Source organism: Candida albicans, chromosome 7 (assembly GCF_000182965.3).
Source record: "Candida albicans SC5314 chromosome 7, complete sequence".
NCBI lineage: Eukaryota > Fungi > Ascomycota > Pichiomycetes > Serinales > Debaryomycetaceae > Candida > Candida albicans.
Genome location: NC_032095.1, coordinates 842986 through 869398, shown reverse-complemented (window position 1 = coordinate 869398; position 26413 = coordinate 842986). Strand labels below are relative to the sequence as shown.

The 26413-nt window shown below is 31.7% G+C and overlaps 16 protein-coding genes and 1 non-coding gene across 17 annotated transcripts; 10 read left to right on the top strand and 7 right to left on the bottom strand. All coding sequences in view use genetic code 12, as the record gives it.

Annotated features, from left to right (window-relative positions):
* Positions 1-44: 44 nt before the first annotated feature.
* On the bottom strand, positions 45-575 carry CAALFM_C703980WA (chaperone; the record flags this gene model as incomplete). The annotated part of the gene is made up of 1 exon (XM_710139.1): positions 45-575. One exon carries the CDS (start codon positions 573-575, stop codon positions 45-47), a length of 531 nt encoding a protein of 176 aa, XP_715232.1.
* Positions 576-868: 293 nt separating this feature from the next.
* CAALFM_C703970CA (uncharacterized protein) lies at positions 869-1333 on the top strand (the record flags this gene model as incomplete). The annotated part of the gene is made up of 1 exon (XM_710140.1): positions 869-1333. The coding sequence occupies one exon, from the start codon at positions 869-871 to the stop codon at positions 1331-1333; it is 465 nt and encodes a 154-aa protein (XP_715233.1).
* Positions 1334-1498: 165 nt separating this feature from the next.
* Positions 1499-2956, top strand: UME1 (Ume1p; the record flags this gene model as incomplete). Its single annotated transcript, XM_710141.1, has 1 exon — positions 1499-2956. The coding sequence occupies one exon, from the start codon at positions 1499-1501 to the stop codon at positions 2954-2956; it is 1458 nt and encodes a 485-aa protein (XP_715234.1).
* A 457-nt stretch (positions 2957-3413) lies between these two features.
* tL(UAA)5 lies at positions 3414-3529 on the top strand. The gene is made up of 2 exons: positions 3414-3452; positions 3484-3529. It is a non-coding gene; the product is annotated as a tRNA-Leu (tRNA).
* A 1104-nt stretch (positions 3530-4633) lies between these two features.
* Positions 4634-6094, top strand: CLB4 (B-type cyclin; the record flags this gene model as incomplete). Its single annotated transcript, XM_710142.1, has 1 exon — positions 4634-6094. The coding sequence occupies one exon, from the start codon at positions 4634-4636 to the stop codon at positions 6092-6094; it is 1461 nt and encodes a 486-aa protein (XP_715235.1).
* A 423-nt stretch (positions 6095-6517) lies between these two features.
* MAM33 (Mam33p) lies at positions 6518-7312 on the top strand (the record flags this gene model as incomplete). Its single annotated transcript, XM_710143.1, has 1 exon — positions 6518-7312. The coding sequence occupies one exon, from the start codon at positions 6518-6520 to the stop codon at positions 7310-7312; it is 795 nt and encodes a 264-aa protein (XP_715236.1).
* Positions 7313-7665: 353 nt separating this feature from the next.
* RPP1B (ribosomal protein P1 beta) lies at positions 7666-7992 on the top strand (the record flags this gene model as incomplete). Its single annotated transcript, XM_710144.1, has 1 exon — positions 7666-7992. The coding sequence occupies one exon, from the start codon at positions 7666-7668 to the stop codon at positions 7990-7992; it is 327 nt and encodes a 108-aa protein (XP_715237.1).
* Positions 7993-8176: 184 nt separating this feature from the next.
* Positions 8177-9238, bottom strand: OGG1 (8-oxoguanine glycosylase; the record flags this gene model as incomplete). Its single annotated transcript, XM_710146.1, has 1 exon — positions 8177-9238. The coding sequence occupies one exon, from the start codon at positions 9236-9238 to the stop codon at positions 8177-8179; it is 1062 nt and encodes a 353-aa protein (XP_715239.1).
* Positions 9239-10254: 1016 nt separating this feature from the next.
* On the top strand, positions 10255-12285 carry CAALFM_C703890CA (uncharacterized protein; the record flags this gene model as incomplete). Its single annotated transcript, XM_710148.1, has 1 exon — positions 10255-12285. The coding sequence occupies one exon, from the start codon at positions 10255-10257 to the stop codon at positions 12283-12285; it is 2031 nt and encodes a 676-aa protein (XP_715241.1).
* Positions 12286-12435: 150 nt separating this feature from the next.
* CAALFM_C703880CA (uncharacterized protein) lies at positions 12436-13362 on the top strand (the record flags this gene model as incomplete). The annotated part of the gene is made up of 1 exon (XM_710149.1): positions 12436-13362. One exon carries the CDS (start codon positions 12436-12438, stop codon positions 13360-13362), a length of 927 nt encoding a protein of 308 aa, XP_715242.1.
* A 155-nt stretch (positions 13363-13517) lies between these two features.
* RAD6 (E2 ubiquitin-conjugating protein) lies at positions 13518-14272 on the bottom strand (the record flags this gene model as incomplete). Its single annotated transcript, XM_019475496.1, has 3 exons — positions 13518-13950; positions 14057-14121; positions 14231-14272. The coding sequence occupies 3 exons, from the start codon at positions 14270-14272 to the stop codon at positions 13518-13520; spliced, it is 540 nt and encodes a 179-aa protein (XP_019331041.1).
* A 528-nt stretch (positions 14273-14800) lies between these two features.
* On the bottom strand, positions 14801-16282 carry CAALFM_C703860WA (proteinase B; the record flags this gene model as incomplete). Its single annotated transcript, XM_710151.1, has 1 exon — positions 14801-16282. The coding sequence occupies one exon, from the start codon at positions 16280-16282 to the stop codon at positions 14801-14803; it is 1482 nt and encodes a 493-aa protein (XP_715244.1).
* An 821-nt stretch (positions 16283-17103) lies between these two features.
* CAALFM_C703850WA (uncharacterized protein) lies at positions 17104-19341 on the bottom strand (the record flags this gene model as incomplete). The annotated part of the gene is made up of 1 exon (XM_710152.1): positions 17104-19341. The coding sequence occupies one exon, from the start codon at positions 19339-19341 to the stop codon at positions 17104-17106; it is 2238 nt and encodes a 745-aa protein (XP_715245.1).
* A 318-nt stretch (positions 19342-19659) lies between these two features.
* Positions 19660-20655, bottom strand: CAALFM_C703840WA (CCR4-NOT core subunit; the record flags this gene model as incomplete). Its single annotated transcript, XM_710153.1, has 1 exon — positions 19660-20655. The coding sequence occupies one exon, from the start codon at positions 20653-20655 to the stop codon at positions 19660-19662; it is 996 nt and encodes a 331-aa protein (XP_715246.1).
* A 642-nt stretch (positions 20656-21297) lies between these two features.
* On the top strand, positions 21298-21804 carry CAALFM_C703830CA (uncharacterized protein; the record flags this gene model as incomplete). The annotated part of the gene is made up of 1 exon (XM_710154.1): positions 21298-21804. One exon carries the CDS (start codon positions 21298-21300, stop codon positions 21802-21804), a length of 507 nt encoding a protein of 168 aa, XP_715247.1.
* A 270-nt stretch (positions 21805-22074) lies between these two features.
* Positions 22075-22599, top strand: CAALFM_C703820CA (uncharacterized protein; the record flags this gene model as incomplete). The annotated part of the gene is made up of 1 exon (XM_710155.1): positions 22075-22599. The coding sequence occupies one exon, from the start codon at positions 22075-22077 to the stop codon at positions 22597-22599; it is 525 nt and encodes a 174-aa protein (XP_715248.1).
* Positions 22600-22702: 103 nt separating this feature from the next.
* On the bottom strand, positions 22703-25894 carry SLA2 (Sla2p; the record flags this gene model as incomplete). The annotated part of the gene is made up of 1 exon (XM_710156.1): positions 22703-25894. One exon carries the CDS (start codon positions 25892-25894, stop codon positions 22703-22705), a length of 3192 nt encoding a protein of 1063 aa, XP_715249.1.
* Positions 25895-26413: the final 519 nt, after the last annotated feature.

Below are 26413 nucleotides of genomic sequence, written 5' to 3'. Positions count from 1 at the left end.
ATGGTGTTGGAAGGAGGCGATTTCTGTACAATATATAAATTCGTTTAGTAATATAACCTATCTATAATTTTCTTGGGTTCTTTCCAGGCTAACCAGTCAGCTTCTTGATGGGGTATAAGACCCATTTTGTATAATTTGTAAACACCAATACCCATATTCAACACTTGGCATATAATGAATACAATCTTTGCTAATATAATCTCACTTCCATTATTTTTGGTTGATAGTTTGGAAAAGGTGGGATTGGTTTCATTGAAGATTGCCTTTATAGGGTTCCATAACAACATTAATGTCATTGTAACTGAAATCACTTGTAAGGAATTACCAGTCATATAACTCATAAATAAGTTCATTGGTATCGACTTTGCTGGACCAATTGCTAATTCCCAAATTTTCTTGGATTTTAATGCATTCAAATCGGCGTCGTCATGCTTTGTCTTCTTACCTGACGATGTCAGCGATTTTGTTGCTGTAGAAAACACGGATTCTGAATATCCTGGTGGTGGTGGAACATCATTTTTGGATGATGAAATTGGAATTATTCTAGGTTTGAGTATTTCAGAATAGGCGTTCATTGTGTTTGGCTTGGTAGGTTTTGGATTGAATACTAAAGTTGGTCCATGTAACTTTTTTGTCGGCCATAGTCATTTTTTTCTTCCTCTGCATTTTGTTAATGAGATTTTTTTTATCTCCTTGCGTTCACCCAAATTTCCTTGACTTCCGTTTACTTTGATTCCTTCACCATCTCAGCTGAACAAAGGTCTAATAGAGCACTACTCAATTGTTCAACCCCAAACAGTGTGAAGCTACTTGAACACTTCCCAAGGTCTATTCATTTTTTTATCCTTTATTGTCTGGCTCACGATTGATGAATTCAACTCAAACATTTTCGTATCTCCAAAAGAACCCTTTAAACAAAATTATTGGTCTTTCAGTAATTCTATCGGTTGGGTTTCTTTTGGTAATATTAGCAGGAATATATGGAAATTGGTTTCCTATTATAATTGGCATTATATTCGCAGTGGCACATTTGCCGGTGGCAATCACTAAAAACATCGCTAGTAGTTCTGACTATGATTTCAATTTTGATTCTACAACCACCAACTCCAGGGCTATCATTGAGATTGGGCAGTTTTTGACGGCTTTCTTATTGGTGAGTGGTGTTTATTTGCCTATTCTATTAAACCACTCTTTGATATTGACGAAAACAGCTATGGTCTTGACAATAGTGGGCGGTTTGTTGATTTATGGCACTGTGTATACGTTTAGTCACTATTTTGATGAGCCACAAGAAGAGGATGGCTTGGCTGACCTCGGAGGAGGTGTTATTTAAGAAATTTATGAATATATAAGCTTATATACTTGAGTATTGGCTGTAGTAGGAGGGTCTCTTTCTATCATTTACTAGACTCATTGAGTTAATGGCACCTCCTGGCTCTACATTAGTTGGGTAAGCTAGAAATATTCTACTTTAAGTAAAGGCAAATATACCGATCCAATGTTTTCGAGACCATTAGAGGAAATGAGCAAAGAGCAAGATATGACAAAAGAAAAAAAAATGGACTACAAAACAAATAATTTTCGCAAAACTATATCTCAACATCTTCTTCTGTTCCGTTACCAACAACTTCACATCATGCCATCATCAACTAACGAGTTTGCCAAAGCCGAAAGGGAATTGGTAGAGGAGCAGCAATTACAAGAAAAAATCGTAAATGAAGAGTTTAAGATTTGGAAAAAAACTGTGCCTTTGCTTTACGACTTTATACACACATTTGCGTTGGATAACCCTTCTTTGGTGTTTCAATGGTTGCCAACTACCAGCGTATCTCAATCAGATTTGGAGCTCAAATTTTTAATAGGGACAAATGCAATCAATAAATCTGAAAATTATTTGAAACTAACTTCAATAAGCTTGCCTTCGACTTTGGTGGGCGCAACCGATAGTATTCCTGTTCCAAGTGATGGTATAGATACTTCAAACTTTAAAGTTGTTACTCAGTGGAAGCAAACTCAGGAAATAAACAAATTGAAAGTTTCACCTAATGGAAGTCTAGCTGTGGGGTTCAGTGCCGATGGTGTTATTCGTAGTTATAATTTGGACAACTTTGATTCTGTTGATTATAAGTATCACAAGCAAGGTGGTATAGCATTAGACTGGGTGGATAATAATGGATTCTTATCTGGGTCCAATGATGCACAGATTGCGTTATGGCAAGTTGACAAATCATCTACTCCATTGCAATTGTTCAAGGGACACCATGGTGCTATTAATGATATCTCTTCTATCAAAGAAAAACACTTGTTTGGATCTGTTAGTGATGATTCTACTACCCAGTTTCACGATACAAGAGTTAATGCCACGGATATCAATCCTGTGATAACGGTTGAAAACAGTCACATTCAAAATTGTATTCAGTTTCATCCTGATATACAAACATTGTACGCAACTGGTGGTAAAGATAATGTGGTTTCGTTGTATGATATAAGAAACTATAGCACTCCTTTCAGAAAGTTTTATGGTCATAATGACAGTGTCAGACAATTGCAATGGGACTGGAACAACCCTGATATTCTTGTATCTTGTGGATTGGATAAGAGAATTATATTTTGGGATTTGAAAAATCTCGATGAGGATTTCACTTATCCTGATGCAACGTCTAATGGGAAAGATACGAACTCAAAGAGAAAACAAGCGGTCAAGACTGATCCATGCTTGAAATATGTTCACGGTGGTCATACCAGAAGAACAAACGATTTCGATATTCATCCAAAAGTCAAGAATATTTTTGGTAGTGTTGGTGATGATAAATTATTGGAAATCTGGAAACCAAAGTCTTTACCAGGTGATGAGCCAGAACAAGAATCTACAGAAGTACAGGAGGATGAAGAGATGAAAGATGCTGAAACCAAAGGTGTCAAGGACGGAGAAGAGGATACAAAAATGAAAGATTAGATGTAAAGAGTTGAATAGTTTTAATTGTGTGTATTATAAAATTTATAACAGATAGCATATGAAAGTATAGTATAGCAGTTGGCTGAGCCTACTTTAAGATTTGCTCTTTCTTTTATGCTTGTAAAAGTGTAGAAAAAGCCCTGTCTTTGAAAGAAGAATTGTACTAGCACATACTATGTTTTTATATTATCATTGAATCCTCAGTACAAAAACTGGTGGTGAAAAATATTGATGGATAATCTTTTGTACTGAATTTTTAACAAAAATTTGAAGAAATTCCTACAACAACATACACATACTATTCTTTTCTTAACTATAAGCCAATAAAAACAGTCAAATAAAGAGCATTATTACAATCAGCTAAACAATTGCAGAAAATAACAACTAATTAACGTCAAGGAAAATATTTCTAACAAATGAGTGTAAAAAAGCAGAAAATTTCGAAGCTTATAAATTAGGAGGGTTGACCGAGTTGGTCTAAGGTGACAGACTTAAGGTGAAGGTTCAAATCCTTCTTTACCAGAGTAATCTGTTGGTCAGTTGACCGCGCGAGTTCGAATCTCGCACCCTTCACTATTTTTTTGGCTCATCTAGAACTAACAATATTGTATTGCAATCGCTAATAATTTTTTTTTTTCATTTGTTTTTAAATCTCTTTGTTTGAATATGTTTATACGTAGGCCATTTCATTTGTTTTTTTTTGGTTGTTTTCGTTATAGTCAAACTTGTTGGCTGGCAATTTTAGTTTTGTTTACGTGATGTTTCTAATTCACAAAATTTTTTTTTGTATAGTTTCGTGTTTTGTTTACATTTTTTCAGTTTAGTGTAATTTTGAGCAACGCAATGAAAAACAGAGATGTGAGTGGTGGTGGTGGTGACTGGTTTTACTTCCTATAAATTTCTCTTTCAAAAAAACAACAACACAGTTCAACTCAATTCAGATTTTCTAATACACTATCCTACTTCTTTCTTTTCTTTATTTGATAATTCTAATCTACATTTTGTATTGGATTTAGATTTCACAATCAATTTATAAAGTAACAGTTTGCTTTACCTACCACGAGTTTTCATTTTAAACTTGACACCTTCACGGTTGATAATACACTGATCAAACGACAGTACTAAACTTACGAAAGCTTTCAGTTTCTACCGTGCTTCACAGCTTGTTCCTTTAGACTATTTGGATTTCCAACTATTTGCTATCAAAGGTAAATAACTACATTCGTTTAAATTGTGTTTTGCGGTCCACTCGTTTTTTTTTGAATACTATAGCATCACATTCAATTCCATCCAAAGAAAAAAAGTTCTATATAAGGACTAGCTAGTATAAGTTTAACACTATTAAATTACATTCATTAGATTTCTTTTTCGTTTTTGTGACGTACTCCAAGGTCTTTAATACAAAAAACCAAACAAACAAAGAAATAAGCAACCAAACGCTTCAAAGAGAGAGAGAGAAAAAAAAAAAAATAGGCACGAAAGGAGACAAACAAAAAAAAATACATTTTCAACACATCTAACAACTATCAACAACAGAAAGTTCACACCAACACGTTCATTACCTTTAGGTTTAATTGATAGAAATAGAGTCTGTATTCAGTCGATTGATTTTGGTGTTTTTATTTTTATCTTTTTTTTTGAACAACACGCTCATTTATTCCAGAGGTTCACAACATTATGCGATCTTATAAATCATCCATAACGGATGAAAATGAGTTGACAAAACAAAGACTTAGAGCCAAAAGTATTGCCAATTTGAGCAGCAATCACACAACAGCTGGGCAACCATCAACAAGCTCTCAACATAGAGAGGCATTGACTGATTTGACCTCACAGGAGAATAAAAATCACCCAAGAGTGAAACTAACACAAACAAACACCAATCATCACAGAAACAGCTCAAGTAGTTCGAACAAAATACAAATATATCAACAAATAGAGCAAAAGAAAACCGATATCCATCAGTTCAAAAAACCAAGATTGGAGAAGGTATTACTAAATGACGACGACGATGAAACCGATGACGAATTTGACGACGAAGAAGATAAAGAAAACAGATATCATGATCTAGAGTTGAATGAAGATGACAGTAAACATCAACTAATAAGTGAAGCATTTGAAACAATTGATGATCGGGGAATAAGTGAGGGTGAAAATGATACAGCGCAAGAAGCACGTGAAAGATTAGAGGAAGAAACACAATCACATACACAGGATATGAGATCAATATATGGGGTTCATGTGCCCATGCAACCAATGTGGAATAATGCGATAATAAACGAGCTCAAATACGTTATACAAAAGTACTCTCGTAATACGTTGGACGAAAATGACGAAGATACTTATGATACTACCATGGTGGCAGAATATTCACCGGAAATTTTCAATTACTTGCATGAACTTGAAAATAAGTTTACACCTGATCCAAATTATATGGATTTCCAAGACGATCTAAAGTGGGAGATGCGTGCAGTGCTTATTGATTGGGTCGTCCAAGTGCATGCTCGATTCAACTTGTTTTCAGAAACCTTGTACTTGACTGTAAATTACATTGACAGATTCTTATCCAAGAGAAGGGTGTCATTATCCAGATTTCAGTTAGTTGGAGCAGTAGCATTGTTTATTGCTGCCAAATACGAAGAAATCAATTGTCCTACAGTCCAAGAAATTGCATACATGGCAGACAATGCCTATTCAATCGACGAGTTTTTAAAAGCCGAGAGATTTATGATTGATGTATTGGAATTTGATTTGGGATGGCCAGGGCCAATGTCGTTTTTGAGAAGAATATCAAAAGCTGACGATTATGATTATGAAACTAGAACACTTGCCAAATATTTTCTTGAAATAACTATAATGGACTCAAAATTTGTTGCTTCTCCACCAAGTTGGTTGGCCGCTGGAGCACATTACATATCAAGAATACTATTGGGAAGAGGTGAATGGACAGAATTGCATGTTTTTTATAGTGGCTATACCGAAAAGCAATTGCAGCCATTGGCAGACGTTTTGTTAGAGAACTGTCGCCATGCTGAAATAAACCATAAAGCCATTTTCGAAAAATACAAGGAAAGAAGGTATAGAAAAAGTTCACTTTTTGTTCAAGAATATTTTCGTCACATAATGTCCCAGAGTTGATCTAAAGACAAGTTTCCAACAATGCGGTACTTTACATTTTATTCAATCTAACCAAAATCATTAATTCTATGCATTGGTTAAGTACTGATTTGTTGAAGCTGTTTATCCCAGATTTCCAAGCCTTTACATTTCCACAATGAGTGTGAAATAGAGGTTGGTTTTCCATAATTTAAACTATTGGTTGTATATTATTCTGTATATTATTATTAATTATCATCGTTATTATGCATTTGCGACATTGTGTTTTGTTTATGGAGAACTTACACGGGGTTAAATTTTTCGCAACAAGAACACTACCTCATTTCTCCTCAAGTAATTATTTTCTCTTCCCGCCCCCCCTTCTATTTCTTTCCCTAACCACCTACACACATTTATTTTCGTTTAATAACCAACCCTATTCATATCAATACATCTAATATAACCATGTCCAGATTATTATCAACTACTTTGCGTTCTCAATTATCTAAAAGATTGGTAGCTTCAGTTTCAAGACCATCTAAGACTGTTTTGGCCACTTTGCCAAAAGCCATTGCCACCACCTCATTACGTTCTTTCCATAATACTCCAATTACTTTCAATCAAACTGCTGAATCTGATTTGAAACAAATTCTCGACAAGGAACTTCAAGTTGTAGAAGCTATTCCTAATGAATTGGATCAAAGTCATGTTGATTTCTTAGAAACATCAGGATTCAAAGTTGTTTCTAAACCAGGTAATGCTAATGTCGAATTGGTTAAAAAAGATGAACAAGGTCACATCATTCATGTTTATTTTGATGTTGAAGATGTTACTGATATTCCAGCTGAAGAATTGGAATTAGAAGGACAAGAATTAGAGGAAGAAGCTGAATCATTAGATCAAATTTTCAGTAATGTTAAAGTCTTGATTGAAAACCCAACTAAAAATGAGGGGTTATTTTTCAGTTTAATGTTACAAGCTTCCGAATCAGCATTTTTAGTTGATTATGTTAACACTCAAGCTGATGTTCAAAAATTCATTTCTAAAATTGATAATGAAGGTGAATTTGCTGATAAATTCAATTATCAAGGACCAAAGTTCGGATTGTTGGATGAATCTTTGCAAGTTGAATTTGAAAACTATTTAGTTTCTAAAGGTATTGATGAACAATTGGCTGATTTTATTATAGGCTACAGTGATGTTAAAGAGGAAACCGAATACAGAAATTGGTTGAACTCTGTTAACAAGTTTTTCAAATAAATCATTTGATGCTTAAGTCGAATTTTAATTAAGAAATGATCTAGTGATCGTTTCTCTAGTCTTGTATATACACATATATATATCTATGTCTCTCTCTCTCTTTGTTTTGTTGTGAGTTGCCTATAAGTAAATAGTTTGAATGTAAATAAGTAAAGTTTATTAAAAGTGTGGATTTTTTAGTCACGTGGAAAAAAATAGGGCCCAGTAGCCCTAATTTGCGTGCACCAACCAACCAACCAACTATCAAGCTTTTTTCCTCATTGATACTGACAAACGAGTGAGAGAAAAAAAAAAGTAGTGAAAAATTTCATTGCGAGGAGGATATACATATACTTACTATTACAAGAATAACAATGTCTACTGAAGCCTCCGTCTCATACGCTGCTTTAATCTTAGCAGATGCTGAACAAGAAATCACTTCTGAAAAATTATTAGCCATCACCAAGGCTGCTGGTGCCAATGTTGACCAAGTTTGGGCTGATGTTTTCGCCAAAGCCGTTGAAGGTAAAAACTTCAAAGAATTATTATTCTCTTTTGCTGCTGCTGCTCCAGCTTCCGGTGCTGCTGCTGGTTCTGCTTCTGGTGCTGCTGCCGGTGGTGAAGCTGCTGCCGAAGAAGCCGCTGAAGAAGAAGCTGCTGAAGAATCTGATGACGACATGGGTTTCGGTTTATTCGATTAAAGAGTTTAGCCAAACAAATAAATAAAAATAATGCATTGTCACATCACCTATTTGGTTTGTTAATACAAGTTCAATACGTTCTAACGAATCATTTACATTCCTACTTCATTCTGTATAATTTAATAAATAAAAAAACAGTTCAGAGTTTAATACTTACTAGACCACTATGGCACTGCGACGAATTCTAACTCTCAACTTTTATCTGCCTTTCAACTTTTATTCTTTTCCTGGATGGTTCAATTTGATCTGAAATTGTTGTTGTTGTAGTAGTAGTAGTAGTATCAGTAATATTCGTTCCATTATTCAAATCAGCCAAATCTGCAGCAAACAAAACTGATTGAGCCCAACCGGCATATTCACCAAAGATGTCTTTGAAAAACAATCTAATGGCAGCATATGTTTCTTTGTTTAATGTTTTCATGGATTTATTCCCCTTAAACTTATAATCACGCACGGCAATTTGATACACATGAGTGTCTATCGGAACAACGTCATGTTTATCCAAGGACATAAGACAAATGCAATCAGCAACTTTTGGTCCAACACCAGTCAACTGTAGTAAAAATTCATGCGCAGTTGTATACTTGGCTTCCCTTAACAAGTTTAAGTTTTCGATGGTAATGTCAGGATATTTGTTATTGTCGGTGAATTTACATGCTGTTTGATAAATATATTTGGCACGATATCCAAATCCCAAATCACGTAATTTTGCTTCAACGTTAGGTTTTGATAATGCTTCTGGTGTCGGGAAAGTATAGTATTCATGACCTTCAAAATCATTGATATAATCACCAAAATTAATACACAAATTTTCACACATTTTAGAAATTCTCTTGACATTATTGTTTGATGAACAAATAAATGAAATAAGACATTCCCATGGGTCTTGTCGAAGGATTCGTATACCTGCAAATGAATCAAAGGGAGATATTTTCTTAGATCTGAATGGTTCATGTTGTAATTTCCAATGTGTATACAAATCTGTTAATTTGGTGTCTAAAACAAAATAATCATTGATAAAATCTAATGTCTGTTTATGATTTCCATTGGTATCCTTTTTCATAACTTGGGAGTAGTGGATGTGAGTTGAATCTTGTTTTAATAAAACAATCCGGTCTTGTATAGTAAAAGACCATACATTATTTATATTTTTCCATCTAAAGGTTTGTCCACATCTCAACACTTTTTGCAAACTAACTTCAACTTCAGTAATAGGTAATGATTTCCAGATAGTTTCAACTGTCATGATATAATGAATATATATATGGGTGTGTCTGTGGGGAGAATACAGTTTTGTTTTTTTATATGTTAAATTGAAAAAAAAAAAGTAGAATAAGAAAATCCATGATGATGACGCGTTGAGAAACTTTTAATTTGATCTAATTTGGGTATAATACGCGGCTACGGAAAAAAACATAAAAAATAGATTCTGGAGTAAATGGGAATTTGATCTTACATATGAACAAACAACAAACCAATAGTTTTGGGCCCTGATATTTGGTTTCCAAATACAATTCAAAACTACAACAACTCATTACAAAAGGGTAGTTATGTGAACTAGGCATAGTAACATAGAGAGGGTGATTGACTACATTCCAAAGTAACCAGCAACAACAGGTTATTAGCCAATGTTTTAATTTTTTTTTGAAAAAAAACTCAGACAAACCCTTTAACACAACAAGAGAATATAAATGTAGGCTCTTCCTCATCTTCTTCTGACAGGTTTTCAATGCACAATACCTTTTACCTAATGGAGGGAGTACGCGACAAAATTTGGAAATTTCTTTTGAGGTGGATTAATTGTTGTTATTGTTATTGTTTCAATTAGACGATTGGAAATGCTATATACAAGATAATTTATTCTGCAACAATGTGCCGTTCATTGCATTCTATCCAAAAAGAGAAAACAGATACTTTAGCAGTAGTAGTAATATATATCTTGTATTACCACCTGGAACATAACCAATTTTATATTGACCATGTAACTAATATTTCCCATTAAATTGTTAATGTAACCCACAAAGAAAAAAAAAATAAAATAGTATAGACAACCCAAGAAAAAAAAAATGAGTGATAAAAATTTTCTTTCTCTCTCTCTGTAGGAGGAGTTTGTGAAATAAGACAAAAAAAAAATCATCACACAATCTAAGTTTTCCTTTTCTTTATTTATTGCCATTCCATTCCTTTCCATTCCTTCTCCTTAAATAACTCTCTTCCTTTTTCAGGAAAGAACCTTATACTTACCTATATTTCAAAATTAAAATGGATTCAGATCCAGCAAATATCTTACTATTATTAGTATTTGCATCAATAGTTTTATTTTTTGCATTATCATTCTGTGCTTATAGATTATTCTGTCGCAATTCTGACAGAAATGAATATTCTAGTTTAGATTCTGATATATTAGGATCACACCTGAATAATGTTCCTAGAGAATTTTTAAATGATGAAGAAAGTTTATTGGATTTAGCCGAAACATTTGATTTCACCAATTTATCACCTGAAGAACAAGGATCATATTTGAAAGGACAAGAATTCACATCCAATAATCCTCCTGATTTCACTAAAGTCAGAGGCAAGACATTCACTATAGAAGATGAAAAACTCATTAAGGAATGTGGTATAAATGCATTTCAATTTGACCCTGATCAAGAATTATTGAATCTGCGTTATATTGTTGCCGACAAGACAGAATTGAATTTTAATAATAATGATATGCCTTATTCTACAGCCACGGCAGTATTAAATTATCCATTACCAGTGAGAAATAGAGTGTATTCTGATATTGTTTATTTTGAAACCAAAGTTTTCGAATTCAATAATGAAAACAATCCTAATGCTCATTTCTCTATTGGATTAGTCACCAAACCATACCCATCAGCATTTAGATTACCTGGTTATAATAAATTTTCCATAGGATATGAAAGCACAGGTAATCTTAAAATCAACAAACCTTTCCCAACTCCTTTACAACAACATCAAGATGAACATAGTGAATATAATGCATTAGTATTACCGGCATTGCAACAATCAGATATTGTTGGGTTTGGTTACGTTGTATCGACTGGTACAATTTTTATCACTAGAAATGGGAAAAAAGTATTGGATGTGATGAAAGGATGTTTTGTTGATTTGTATCCTGCAGTTGGATGTTTTTCCACAAATGCTAAATTTCAAGTGAATTTAGGACAATTGGGATTTGTATGGATTGAAGCAAATGTAAGAAAATATGGATTTGTATCAACCAGTGATTATAAAAAGATATCTGGGGATAGAGGTTTAGCTTCATTACCACAATACGACAAAGTGATTGTTGAAGGTGATAAAGTTTTGGATAAAGGTGAAGAATTACCACCAAGATACCCTGAAGAAGAATTAGATTTCTTTGGACGTACTGTTAACGATAATGTTAGAGTAGGATCGAGTTCTCAACATATGAAATTGAATGAAAAGAATGAGAATGAAAATGAAAATGGTGATGCTGATGCTGAAGTGGGGAATGAAGTTAAAGAGCCAATTGAAGGTAGTTCTTCACAAGTAACTGATGAACCAGAGGAAGTTATGGATCTTAGAGAAAGAATTTATGAACAAAATATTCAAAACGACACTTCATCAATTGATGAATCAACACCATTAATATCACAGAATGAAATTAGTGCCTTAGATGAAATAATTGAATCTCCACTTGAAGACAATAAAAACGAGGAAGTGCAAACTGAAAGCCAACAATTAGAGCCAATTGAAGAAAATGAAGAAGAACCACAAGTGTCAACGAATGAGGTTTCCAGACCCCAAAAAAATGTTTTAATTGAAAACACAGAATCTTCAGTGAGCAAGAAGAAAGACAACTTGAAGTCATCAGAAGCACCATCAGTGATACTAGAACAAGAACAAGAACAAGAATCAGCATCACAACCTGTGCCAGCTCCAGAACAAAAGCAAGAAACGGAACCAGCACAAGAACCAGTGCAAGAACAAGAGTCAGTATCACAACAAGAACAAGAGCTAGTGGCAGAACCAGCACCAGCTTATACTCAAACAGAAGAAAGAGAAAGAGAAGGGCAAGGCGACGAAGAAGTAGACGTAACTGATGAACAACCTAGTAATGAAGGAACTAGTACAGAACCTTCAACAAGTCCTGAACCAACTGGAAATAATGAAAACAATAATGCTGGCGATACTACCCCACTTGCCACAACCATAGGTTCATCTTCCAATAATAAATCTAATCAAAAAAAGAAGAAAAAGAAGAATGGTAAAAAAGGAGGAAAGAAAAAGGGCAAGAAGAAATAGGTTTATATATAAGTATATATATATATATATATGTATTCAGAACTTACTTGTAAATTAGTTTAAAAAGCCATCATGTATGTATATATGTAGAGTGTTTTTGATAGAATATTTAATTTGTTAAATAACTATTATCTATTCCTTGCAGTACTCATGTCTTCAAGGGCAAGGCCAACAAAAAGAAAGCGAAGAGTGAAAGAAAAAAAAAAAAAAATTCTTCCTCTTGATCTACAGTTAACTTCCCATAATCAACCACCACCACCACCACCACCACCACGACTAATGAGTTTAATAACAAAGACGATAATTTTTAAAAGAACTTTAACCACCAAGTTTTCTACTGAAGAAGCCAAAAAACAAGCTGCTGCACAATTAGCCATACAATCACTTAAAGATTTTGGTTCATTACTTTCAAATTCATCCGAAGATACTCAACCAATCGATACCCAACCAATATATAATAATCCCGAATTATTTGCTTCATTAAGTTTATTACATCAAGGACAAGTGATTAAAGAATTACAAGATAAATTTGATAAAGATTGGTTGAAATTAACTTTAAAAGATAAAAAATTGAGTTATTATATTGCTTATGGAAATTGGGGAGTTCGAGAAAAATTTATAAATTGGAATAATCCAAATGAACCACCATTAGATTTACCATTTAAATTACCAACAACAACCATTATAAAATCAAGAAATCCTGCTGATGATGTTAAAACGAAAACGATAATTAAAAAATTACCAATGGTGAATTTAAATGAAACTGAAGTTAGAAAAGAACAATTTGATATTAAAAGAATGGATGGTGTTACGAAATTTTTCATATATTTGATGATATTTATTTCATTATTGGCTATTGCTCGTGATAAAAATATTGGAGAAAATGGGAAACCTGAACAAATAATTATAGAAGATAAATATGAAATACAACGACAAGAAAGGTTGAAGAAGAAGGAAGAAGAAGAAGAAGAAGAAGAAGAAAAAGAGAAGGAAAGACTTCGAATTGAATTAGAAGAAAAACGACAATTTGAACTTGCTAAAAAGAATAAAAAATGGTATTATTTATGGTTGAAATAGATAAACAACCAGAATTTATAATTGGAAAAAATAGCAGTAGATACCTATTCAATCTTGTACATATATATACATAAATGCAAAAATAACAATAACAACAACAACAACAACAACAATAACAAACATAATAATTAGTAAACAATAAACAATGTTCTAAATTAATCCTCATCTATATTATCATCATCATCATCGTCCTCATCTTCAGCTTCATCCTCGTCCTCCTCTTCCTCCTCCTCATCATCATCATCATTCCAACTATTTTCCACAGTTTCTCTAACTCTTTTCACATATAGAGATCGATGATCTTTATATAAATTTGCTGCTTCGACATTAGCCGGTGATGAAATATTAGGATCATTTAATAATGATTGAACCGATGTTAATATAGAACTAACATCATAAGTAGGTGACCATCTATTTTGTAAAATATCTAAACATAATTCTCCACTGGCATATACATTAGGATGAAACATTTCCGAGATAAATTTCACTTGTGGTGGTTTATTAGGATATTGTTCATCAAACAGTAATAATAATCGAAATGTACCATCTTCAAATGGTGTATCTGAAGGTCCTATAATTACTGCATTCCTAAAAAAAAAAAAGAAGTAGTTATATATGTTAGTCTTGACAATTCAAAAGAAAGTTAGGATTGAGGGGGGGGGGGAAGGGGTTATTTTGATATATTTATACGTACCATTTCATGACATTATCTGGTAATGGAGATGCTGATACTCCACTTGGTGGATCTTGTTGCATACGCTTTTGAAAAAAAAAAGGTATTGATTAGTAACTTAAGTTCTTGTTTATTTGTTTTTGATAGTTTGGTGTTTATAACCAAAAAAAAAAAAAAAAGGGGGGAGTAACATACTTTAAAATCACGCATAAGTCTTCTTCTAGCAGGTGTTGACATGGTTTATAGTATGAAGGGGGGAGGGAATTTGGGTGAATATCCTGATTAATAGAATCTTTTGATGGTGTATGTGTTTGTGTATGTGGTTTTTTTTTTTTTTTCAATCAAATATATATTCTATTCTATTTTATTCTATTTTCTTGATTATATGAGATTAGTAGTGGTGAGTGAGTGAGTGAGTGAGTGAGTGAGTAAGTAAGTAAGTAAATAAAAGAGTGGATCAAATTTTTTTTTTTTTTTTTCGGACCGTAATAGAAAATCGCCACCAAAAAAAGGTCGTTGAGAATGAATGGCGCCTTACACAATTCACACGATTAAACTGATAGTGTGTCATCCCAACGTTATATATATAACTGTAACTACACCTCCTATCTTCTTCTCTGATTTTTTTTAAAAAAACATTTTATTGATCATATAATTATAACTAGAGAAAAACTTAATACTAAACATCATCATCATCATCATCATACTCTATTCCAAATTGAAATGCTATATTCTATTGATGTGAAAAACTAAAAAAAATTACTTTTAATTGTTACCCCAAAACTTGGTCAAATTGTGACCAGCACCATTGAATGCCAAAATATTTGGAGTATCTTCAGGGATATCACTTAAAACATCTGAAGTACCATAAGCAATCAAATTCTTTTTCAATTGAGATGGAGAAATACCATCAGCAGCAACAAAGAATTCTGAATCTGCACCTGGTTGTAAAGAAACAAAATAAGATAATAATCCACAAATATGAGGTGAAGCCATAGAAGTACCTGACAAATAAGCAGTAGCAGTATCAGAACCAATATAAGTAGATAAAATGTTTAAACCAGGGGCGAAAATATCAACACATTTACCATAATTGGAAAAATAAGCTCTAGCATCAGAAATAGTCGAGGCACCAACAGTAATGGCCAATTCAGCACTAGCTGGAGATGTATTACAAGCATCTTGATTTTCATTACCAGCAGCAACAGCAAAATGTAAACCAGCTTTAACAGCAGCATTAACTGCCAAATCCAAAGCTGGTGATTTGCCACCACCTAAAGACATATTGGCAGTTGAACCTTTAAAACCTTTCTTGCTGGATTTAACAGCTTCTTGATGAGATTTAGCAGCATATTCTACACCTTTAACAACATCAGACATGGTACCAGAACCATTTGATCTTAAAACTTTAACGGCAACAATTTCGGCTTTTTTGGCAACACCATAATCATTGGATCCAATTGTACCAGCACAATGAGTACCATGACCATTACCATCAATATCAGAATCACCTTGTGGAATAGTTTTACCCCATTTAGCTCTACCAGAGAATTCTTCATGTTTAACATTGACCCCAGTATCAATAACATAAGCAGTAACACCAGCACCGGCTTCACTATCATATAAATATTGATCAAATGATGATAAACTTAATGGTTGTCTATGAGAAACTCTAGCTAACCCCCATGGAGCACCTTTTTCAATGTCAAATTCATTAGCATGAACCAATGAATCTTTTTCAACAAAGGCCACAAGAGGGTTTTTTCTAATTAAATCAATAGTTTCATCCAAGAAAAACCCAGTATAACCATTTAATAAATTACCAATATCAAAAGTATCAGTGATACCACCACCTTCAGGTTTAATATCTTTAGTAGCAGCAAAAAAAGAATGTTGATCATCTAATCCATTTAAAGAATTAGTATGAGTCAAGGCAACCCATTCTTGATGGAAAGCAATTTCATTAGCACCAACATCTTGTTTGAATACAACAATATATTTATGAGGAATAATATCTCTAGTGGATTCAGAATTAACAATTGGTGCCAATTTCTCTTGTAAAGTCATACCTAAATGTTCAGCAGCATGATGAGCAGCATCTTTTAATGGTTCTAGCTTGTTGGTGATTTGTTTTTGAACAGAATCACCAAATACATCAATAATATCACCAACAGATGGAATGAGTAAACCTTGAACACCAATAAGGGATGTTAAAATAGAAATAGCAACAGCTTTAGATAATCTCATAATGTAGATAAAGTGGGATGATAAGAATTTTTTTAAAAAAAAGTCTAACAATAGAAGTGTAAGCAGGTTTTTTTCTTTCTTTTAATATGTATATATATATATATGTATATCTAGGATCAACAGGAACAACAACAGCAACAAATGATATAGTATTTGATCAAGATATTAAAAAGAAAGAAAGAAAGAAAGAAAGAAAGAAAAAGAAAAAGAAAAAGAAAAAGAAAAAGATGTGGTGAGTGGGTCGGTGGGAAAAGAATATAAATATTTTTTGAAATGATAAGAAGAGTGGGAGAGAGGGAATTGAGTGAAGGAGGAGGATGAACACACGAGAAGACAAATTTACAGTGGCGATAAGACAGAAAAACTATGGAGTCAGACTTATATACAGGAAAACACACCCACTATTTATCATTGTACTGTACTGTAACTATGCCAAGTAAAGATTAATTCATAACCCACAGCGCGCAATAATAATATGTAGGATATGGGGCATATCCCGCGATAATACAAGGAATTGAAGTTATTTTACATTTACACGACCACTCCTAATTGTTTTCTAACTGATAATGATAATGTAACCCCCCCCCCCCCCGTTACAATCAACAGCAAGTCCTTATCTATAATTTAAAGGAGTATTTATGTATGTATGTATTATTTGACTTCATTTTCTTGTGATATATCTATCTATATATCTAGTTTGACATATTTTTTTTTTTTTTTTTGTAAAAATTTTATTTAATTTCTATCAAAATGATATTTAGTATTAAGTAAATATCTCTTTCTCTCTCTCTCTCTATATATATATATATATGTATCTTTGATCAATTGGTGTTGGCTTTACTATTTTTCATTAACGACCTTGAACCATCTTTAATCATTATTGAATAATGTTTATCTAATAATACATTTTCCCATAATGTTGCTGCACCACTATTACTTCGTTCTAATTCAACATCTTTATCTTTATTTTGTCGTTCAATTCCTAAAATATAATTTCCTTCACCACTAATTCTTTCTTCGGTGTTCCATAATCCTTTAATATTTTCACCATATCTATTCATTAATTTACCAATAAATTTCAAATTGGCCAAACTAGTTTTCTCTGGTGTTTGTAATGTTAATATATATAATCGTTTAATAAATGCTGTTGCTCGAGGTATAGTACCATTTTTCGATCGGAAAAAAATAAAATCAAGACATCTTAATAATAATTCTGCTTTAGTTGAAACATTAACTGCTGGTTTATTATTCTCTAATTCATTTGATAATGATGATGATGATAATGGATCAGCTAATCTTAATGTTTTATGACTAAATTCTAAATCAGGATCTAATGCCAAATCGGTTAAAATAATATATAATGTGGAAACAAATTTACTTAAATCTATTGCCATAGGTAATTTCCCCATAGAATTATGATTTAATACTAATGAAAATGATGTGGCAATACATAATAATATTGTTCTTAATTCATTCCCACTATACATCCCCCCACTTTCATCATCATTATCATTATCATTATCATTATCACCACTTTGTTTATGTTCTTCAATGATATCGGTCATAATTTCTCTTAATACTTCCAAAAAATCACCTAATAAATCTAAATTTGACATTTGACCAAATCTTGATAATCCTTCTAAAACCGCCCCCATTAACAAACTAGCATCATTTTTAGTTTTTTTACCATCACCATCAATTAATTGTGAACTAGACGACCCTGCTTTTAATATTTCTAGATATAAAGTTAATACCATTTTTAATACTTGAGCTTGATATTTTTCTCGTTGTTCAACAGTGATGGCTTGTTCAGCCTTTTGTATTTCTTCTTCAATTTCTTTTCTTTCTTTACGAGCTTTCCGTTCTTTTTTAGATAAATGAATTCGATCCTTTTTTTTTAATTTTGGTTTTAAAGTGGTGTTGTGATGATCATCTTTATTATTATTATTATTATTAGGATCATAATCTTCTAATAATGAAATTGATAAAAAAACATTAACAACTGATTCATCAACTCGGAATTTTTTATCTTTAATTGATTTTGTCATGATTTTTATTATATCAAAAGTAATATCTCCATGTTCAGCATCATCTTTTAATAAAGTTTCTAAAACTCTTAAAGATTTTATAAATATTGGATAATCTTGTTGATGTTGAGGTTTTTTATTTAATCGTTTAATAATAATAGTAAATAATTCTTCTCGGAAATTAAAATGTCTTAATGAACTTAAACAAAGTTCAGTGGCTGCTTTTAAAGCAATATTGCCTCGTTTCAATTGATCACTAGTGATTTTATTATTATTCATAGAATTTGAATATGATATTTTCAGATATTTTGTTAATAATTCAATGTAAGCTTTATAATTTATCACTAAATTTTGTTCAAAATTTCTTAATTTAGCTATTTCACGACTAACTTTTTCTCTTTTTTCAGTATCAGTTAATGGTCTTATCTTATAAGATGGAGCAAGAGATTTAAAAATTGGTATTAATGCTAATATTGATAATTGAGATGTCATGAAATTTTTCGATTCAGACATTTTTCTTAATCTAGTAAGACAAACTATATTTTCTTCAGGATCTTCAATTAATTTTGATCCTAATTCTGCAATTTCTTCTTTTGTTTGAATTAACTTTTCTTGTGGTGTTAATGTGTCGTCGGTATCAATATCCCCCTCCTCTTTATTTTCTTTGTTTTCTTGTTTTGATGGTTCATTTTCAACATCATTTTCTAATTCAGGCTCTTCTTCAGGCTCTTCCTCTTCCTCTTCCTCTTCTTCTTCTTCAACTTCTCTAACAACTCTTTCTATAGTCCCGTCGGATTTTTTAATTGGTAATGCTTCAATTGTTTTCTTGGTGGTGATTTTCCTTGGTATTAATTCATAATCCATCTCTTGATTATCCCAATCTATTTCATCACCTTCTTCATCGTCATCATCCCCTTGGTGTTGTCCCTGTCCAACATTATTGAACAATCCCGTAGATAATTGTTCATCTTGACTTTGTTTAAGTTTCTTCTTTTTTTCTAAATCTTGTTGTTTACTTTTTCGTTTAGCCATGACAAATAGTTTAATGGTTGATGATTGATTAATGAATAAGTGTAGTTTTTGAATATTGAAAAATTTATATCACCTTAAATTTTTTTTTTTTTTTTTCACATCTTTTCTTAATGAGATGAGATGAGAGAAGGTTACTTCTCCTTCTCCTTCTCCTAGGCACAAAAAAAAAAAAAATTATTAAGAGACTAACCAACCAACCAACTACTACGAAAGTTGAATTTCTATTTTCCCCATCAAATCATATTACAATATTACAATATTACAAAATAAACAAATAAATAAAATAAAATACACACATGATAACCTCTGGAACCCTATTTATTGAGGTTCATTAATATTAGATAATAATTGAGATAAACATCTTTTAGTTGCTAAATCATCTTGTAAAATTGTAGAAAAAGTTCCATCACGTAATGGTTCGGGTAATATATTAGCTAATGCTTTTCTAGCTTCTAAATTATCAGATAATCTCATATAACATCTAACAACATGTTTTAATAATCTTCCTGAACTATTTGATGATGGTACTGATTGAGTCTGTTGTTGTTGTTGTTGTTGTTGTTGGGCTTGTTGACCTTGTTGTTGTTGTTGTTGTTGAGAATTGGTTGAATTTACAGCAATACTAAGTTGATCAATCATTTTTGATAATACTGAAGCCACAGTATGAAATCTTTCAAACGTAGTACAAACATAAGCTAAACCTTGATCATCTAATAAAATTTTCTGTAAGATAAAAATTGCCACTGTTTTCGATAATTCTGATGATATTTCCATTATATTTAAACATAAGGGGACAATTTCTGTTGTTAATAAAAAATTAATCACTTCTGGAGTATCATTTTTCACTAATGCTCCAATCACACCCAAACTAGTCAATCGTAAATATTCAAATGATCTTTGACGAGCATTAGTTGATAAAAATGGATATAAATATAATGGTAAATTAGCATTTAAAAATAATGTTCTCGTTTGAACATTTGATGCTACACATTGTAATAATGCCAATGCATTACAAACTCGATTAGATATAGATGCACTTAAATTTGGTGGATTTAAATAAGGATATACCGATATTATTTCTTCTAATAAAACCGTGATGACTCCAAATGAATTCCATAAAACTAAGGCTAAATCATCATATTGTTCTCTTTTTTTACCTAATTCTAATAATGCTCTTTCTCTATTGTTGCCCGTTACTAATTCTGATATCCATTGATAAATTTGTTCATCATTTAAAGCTTTATTAGAGGATGAAGAGGAAGCCGTAGAATCGGTCAGTGCTAATGAATGTACAGGATTGCCAACTGAAGACATGATATTTTCCTTTGATTTATATGGAGTTTGTTGTTGTTGTTGTTAATGAGTAATTGCTGTACGTAATGGTGTTTTCCCTTGAATATTAAACATTTAAGGAAAAAAAAGGTTGTAGTATTGTAATGATGGGTGTTATGGTTGTTATGATGATGATGATGGTTGTTGTTGTTGTTGTTGTTGATGTTGAGGAGCCTATGTATTTTTTTTTTTTCAACGTTTGAGATTCGATACACACCCCCCTTTCTTTGATTTTTCACTCACCATAAAGAAATTAAGGTAATCGACAAATGTACACGACCACGGGAAGTACCAATATTCACAAACTGATAAATCCCACTTTAATGTTGAATCATTTATTTCTTAATTGTATAGACTTGATAATATAGTAGCCTACAGATGTTTAATCACTTCAATTGGTTATTAGTAGAGATTTTGTTTTTTTCTGTCGTTGTAAAGTTCTAACAGTTTTTGCCAACTGGTGGTGTCTAACTTCCGAACCCCCTCACTCCGTGTTTATACGGCCCTTCCTTTTTTTTTCTTTTTTTTTTTTTTTTTCAACAAAAACCAAAAATCCTCCATCCATCCATCCATCCACCCACCCTTCACCTTCTTTTCAACTTATAACCATAACTCCTTTCAACAATGACTCATGAAATTTACTCATATTCATTAGAAGATCTTGATAAATTAGAACAAGATTTAAAATTCCCTAAATTCAATGCTGATATAGCATGGCAATTAGGTTCATTAGCTCGTTCATTAGCCCTTAAAAAATATCCTCAAAAACCAATTATTATTAATATCACATTACTGAATGGTCATAATTTATTTCAAACTGCTACAATTAATGGTACAATTTTAGATAATGATAAATGGGTCAATCGGAAAATTAATACTGTGATTAGATTTGAAAAATCAAGTTTTTATATTGGTCAAAAATTAAGAAACAAGATGAAATCATTAGAAGAAGCAAATTTTATATCTTCAATTGATTATGCAACTCATGGTGGTAGTATTCCTTTAAGGTTAATTAATTTTGATGGGATTATTGGTGCTTTGACAATTAGTGGATTAGCACAAGAAGAAGATCATTTATTTGCCATTGAAGTTGTTAAACAATTTCTTGAAACTTTAAACTTGAAACAATAATAATAGAATGCTTTGGGCCTTTGCTTTGAACACGAGGTTGAATGTTTTGTTGTTGTTGTTGTTGTTGTGTTACGAGTTTTTTAATTTTTGTTTTTTTGGGGGGGGGGGGTAATTTTATTTTTTCTTCTTCTTCTTAGTCCAATTAGATTTTAAATCCCCCCCTTTTTTTTTATAGACCTATAACAAATTTGATACAATTAATATACTTCATTCATTTTTCATTTCTTCATTCTTCTTTTCTATAATATCATCTAACTTCTTAAAATCATTATGGGTGCTTGGGGTGCTGGTTATTTTGATAGTGATATGTCCTGTGATTGTTGGGCTGAATTAAGACATGAAAATACTGAAAATGCTCTTGAATTAATTATAACTTATTTACAAAATGTTGTTAACAATAATTCTTATATTGAAGTTGATGAAACTGATGCTGCTATTGTTTGTTCATTACTTGTAATTGTTTTATTTACTAATTATAATTGGATTAATGAAACTTTTACAGAAAAAGATATTCCTAAATATGTTCAAGAAGAACTTGAAATTTTTTTAAATCGTTATCAAAAAAATTGGGATGAAAATTATAAAAATAAACAAATTGAAATTAAAATTAAAATTGGTGAACAAAAAGAGGTGGTAAGTATCCCAAAATTGGCAAATTTATCATTAAAACAAGTACTTAATCCTAAAATTAGTGAATCTTGTGAATTATGGGTGGAAACAGAATATTATGATGAATGGAAACAAAGAATTCAAATACTTGTTGATAAATTGGAACAAATTCAAACATCACAATAAAACGTTCAAAGGTTTCTTTTTCTTCTTTTCTTCTTTTCTTCTTTTTTTTTTATATATATTTGTTTAACAACACAAACACTAAAACTATATAACAACTAAGTATTCAATCAAAAACAGTTTCTGGAGTTTTATATTCTTGTTTTCTAATTTCTGCAAGTCTTTTACGAGCTGCTAAAATTGAATTTTCCAATTTAAGAATTTTCACTTGTTGTTCCATTTCAAGAGTTTTACCTTCATATGGAGTAAGTTTAGTCAAATCAATATTTTCTTTTTCTTTTTCTCCTTCTTCATCTTTTCTAATTAATAATCCTTCAACTTTAACAACAAGTGATTTACAAGCTTTACTAACATTACTGGAAGCAATTTCTAAATTATCTTGAGCTTGAGAAACAAAATTAGCTTTCACTCTTGATGCAGCAACTAATTGTGCTGTTGATGCCGCAACTTCATTAGATGCAACAATTAATTCTTCATGAGAATTGGATTGTTTAAGTACTCCATCAGCAGTATGAATTAAAACATTTGTTGCACCAGCAACCGCTTTAGATGCACTAATGAGCCCCTCGGTCCAACGACTATTTTTTTTGTAGAAATCACTCTTTGTGGTACCACCTTTGGAAATAATTTCTTGTTGGGATTTTATTGATGCTTTGATTAATTCGGCAACGGCATCAGTTATGGCTTTGGCACAAGCTAATAACATTTCATCAACTTCAATGTTCCCACCATTACCATTATAAAGTTGAGGATTTGCCATTAAATCATTCAAAAATTTCGATGCTAAACTAATAGTATCAACTGTTTGTTGCATTTCATCATCAAATAATTCTTCTAAATTACCATTTTTATGAACTTTAATGACATTAGTATTAGCAGTTAATGTATCAATATATTGTCCTAAACTTTTCAATGAAGTTTGTAATTGATAATTCCCATCGATAACAGCATCAATTTTATCATCAATATCATCAAATTTATTCAATTTTTCGGATTTTAAATTTTGGAAAAATCCAATTGTTTCATCCAATATTTGTGAAACCAATTGATAAATTTTTTCTTCAAAATTATCCCCACCAACAATATTTTTTGTCATCCCTTTGGCATTTAATGTTAAATCATTAATACTTGAAGTTAAAGATGATGTACTTAAAATGATATCAGAAAAACTCGATTCATCTTCATTTCTATCTTCAGCAATAAAACTATTGAAAATTGTAGCAAATTCAGTAGCTGTATCAGAACAAAGTTCAATAATTGATAATACATATTCTGGTGATGCATTTAAATTCCCTGCTTGTACCGGTGATACTAATTCATGTTTAGTATCTAATACTCTTTTCACACTATTTTCCAAAAAAATATCAATAAGATTTTTAAATTTTTCCACATTAGCAAGTAAAATATGATCAATTTGGGCATTAATAATATCATCTTGATCTTCTTTAGTACGATGTAATTCAGCAAGAGCATTATCTAATGATTCATTAGTGATTTGCAATTCCATTTCTGTATCTCTTAATTTCGATTGTAATTGTTCTGAATCACCCAAATTAGTCAATTTTAATTCTCTTTCAGCTAATTGATTTTTCAATTTATCTAATTCTGATTGATGTTTAGTCATAATACTAGAAAGATTCAAACTTTGTAATTTACCCGATTCTTGTTGGGTTAAAGTCAATTCTCGAACTTCAGCTTGCAATTTTTCAATTTCTTGATCTTTATTAGCTTTTAATCGATCTAAATCTAATCTAGCTCTATCTCTTTCACGAATTAAATCGGCTAATTCAACATTTTTCGCTTTTAAATCTTTTTCCAATTTTTCTTTCTTCATAATCGATTCTTGAGCACTACTAATTTTTTGTTGAATTTTTTTGAATTTAGCTAATAAATTTAAATGTTCTTGACGTAATTGTGAATATAATTTTGCAAGTGATTCATATTTTTTCGTCCAATTGGCAATTTGATCTTCTAAATTTTTGATTTGTTCATCTTTAGAAGCAATTTGTTGTGTTGCCGTTGAATTAAGGGCACTCATTTCATTTTCTAAACTTTTAACTCGAGAATCATATTGTTGTAATAATTGTTGATCATTATCATATTGATTTTTGAACATTAATAAATCATGTTCTAATTCAGAAACTCTGCCAATATGTTGTTGTTGTTGAGTTTGTTGCATTTGAAGTGCTTGTTGTTCCTCCATAAACCTTCTTTCTTGGTCTCGTTGTTGTTGTTCGAATAATCTTTGTTGTTCTTGTTGTTGTTGAAGTTGTTGTTGACGTTGTAATTCCAATTGTTGTTGGATTCTTTCTTGTTCTTGTTGTTGTTGATACAAATATCCCGTTTGTTGACCTACTAATTGATCAATAGCCGGAGCTACCGGAGGTTGTTCAAATTGAGATGTAGGTTGTGAAGACAATTGTGGGGTAGTATTATTAGTGTTGTTGTTGTTGTTGTTGGTATCGGTAGTACTAACAGAACGAGGTCTAGAAATTGGTTGACCATCATCGGTGACTTTTAAATTTGGAGCACTATTTGGTAATCTAGGGATAGTGATCAAACTAGTTAAAAATTTAATGGCATGACAATCAGTATAAAAATCTCTAAGCATGAAATGTTGAGAATCAAATCTTTCAACTAATCCGCTCAATGCATCATCTTCTCCCAATTGTTGATACATGGCTCTAAGCATAGAAATACAAAATTTATAAATCCCATAAGATTCAGCAATTAATGGCACTAAGGCACTAACTTTACATAAATTACTATGACTTTGATTAATTGTGGCAAAAATAAGTTTTTGTAAATCATTAATCAGATCTTGAAGATCCATCAAATTTAATAATGCTTCATAACCTTCATTAGGATCATTAACGGCTCTTAATGAGATATATTCTTCATATTCAAATGTCCCATTAAAACCAGGATTATTACGATGGAAATCCAATTTTTGAAGAATATATTTATCGTATTGATTAATTAATCTCCCATAAGCACTTCCATGACTAGGGAAAACTGTTGCCAAAGAAGCAATGAAATCCCGATTTCTATATCCATCTTTCAAAGTGTTTGGATGTCCTTCTTGTAAAACTTTATGAATCATAATCAATGCTTTAAACAATTGAACTTCATTACTTTGTAATGGTTGGATTTTAACAGCATTCCAAAAGGCACGAGAGTTTTTATGATCCCAAGTATAAACAATACAAGCTCTCACATGTTTTCTTTTCGGGGGTACTTCATCAGCATTACAAGCTTTTTTAACACTTGTTTGTAAATCAACTTCAGCACGACTCATTGGGCTAAGGGGGGGGGGGGGGGGCAAAGTGTTTAACAATATATTAGGGGGAGTAATGGTATGTTATAAGTTAATAGGCGGAGCTCTTTTTTTCGTTGTGTTCATTTCTTCTGTCTCTCTCTGTCTGTCTGTCGGGGGTGTTAAGTTAGTTAGTTAGTTAGTTAGTGGAAGAAGTTTTTTTTGTTTGCTGATTATCAACCACCACACACGACCTATTAATTTGAATAACTCCCTTCCTTTCTTCCTTCTCTTTTTATGGTCCCGAGAATTAACCATGGATAACTTAAAAGTAAACAACAACACCTTATAATATATAAAAGACAATTACAGATGGGGATTGTTTTGTTTTGTTTTGTTTTGTTCTGTTTCTTTCAATTATAAATGTAACAAAATTATTAAAGCCCTATATATAAATATACATAAATACACAAGAAAAACCTCAAGATTTCTAATCAGACAATGGAATATTAATCAACTACTAAAGATTCATTTTCCCCTTCATTCTATTTCTTTCTTTCT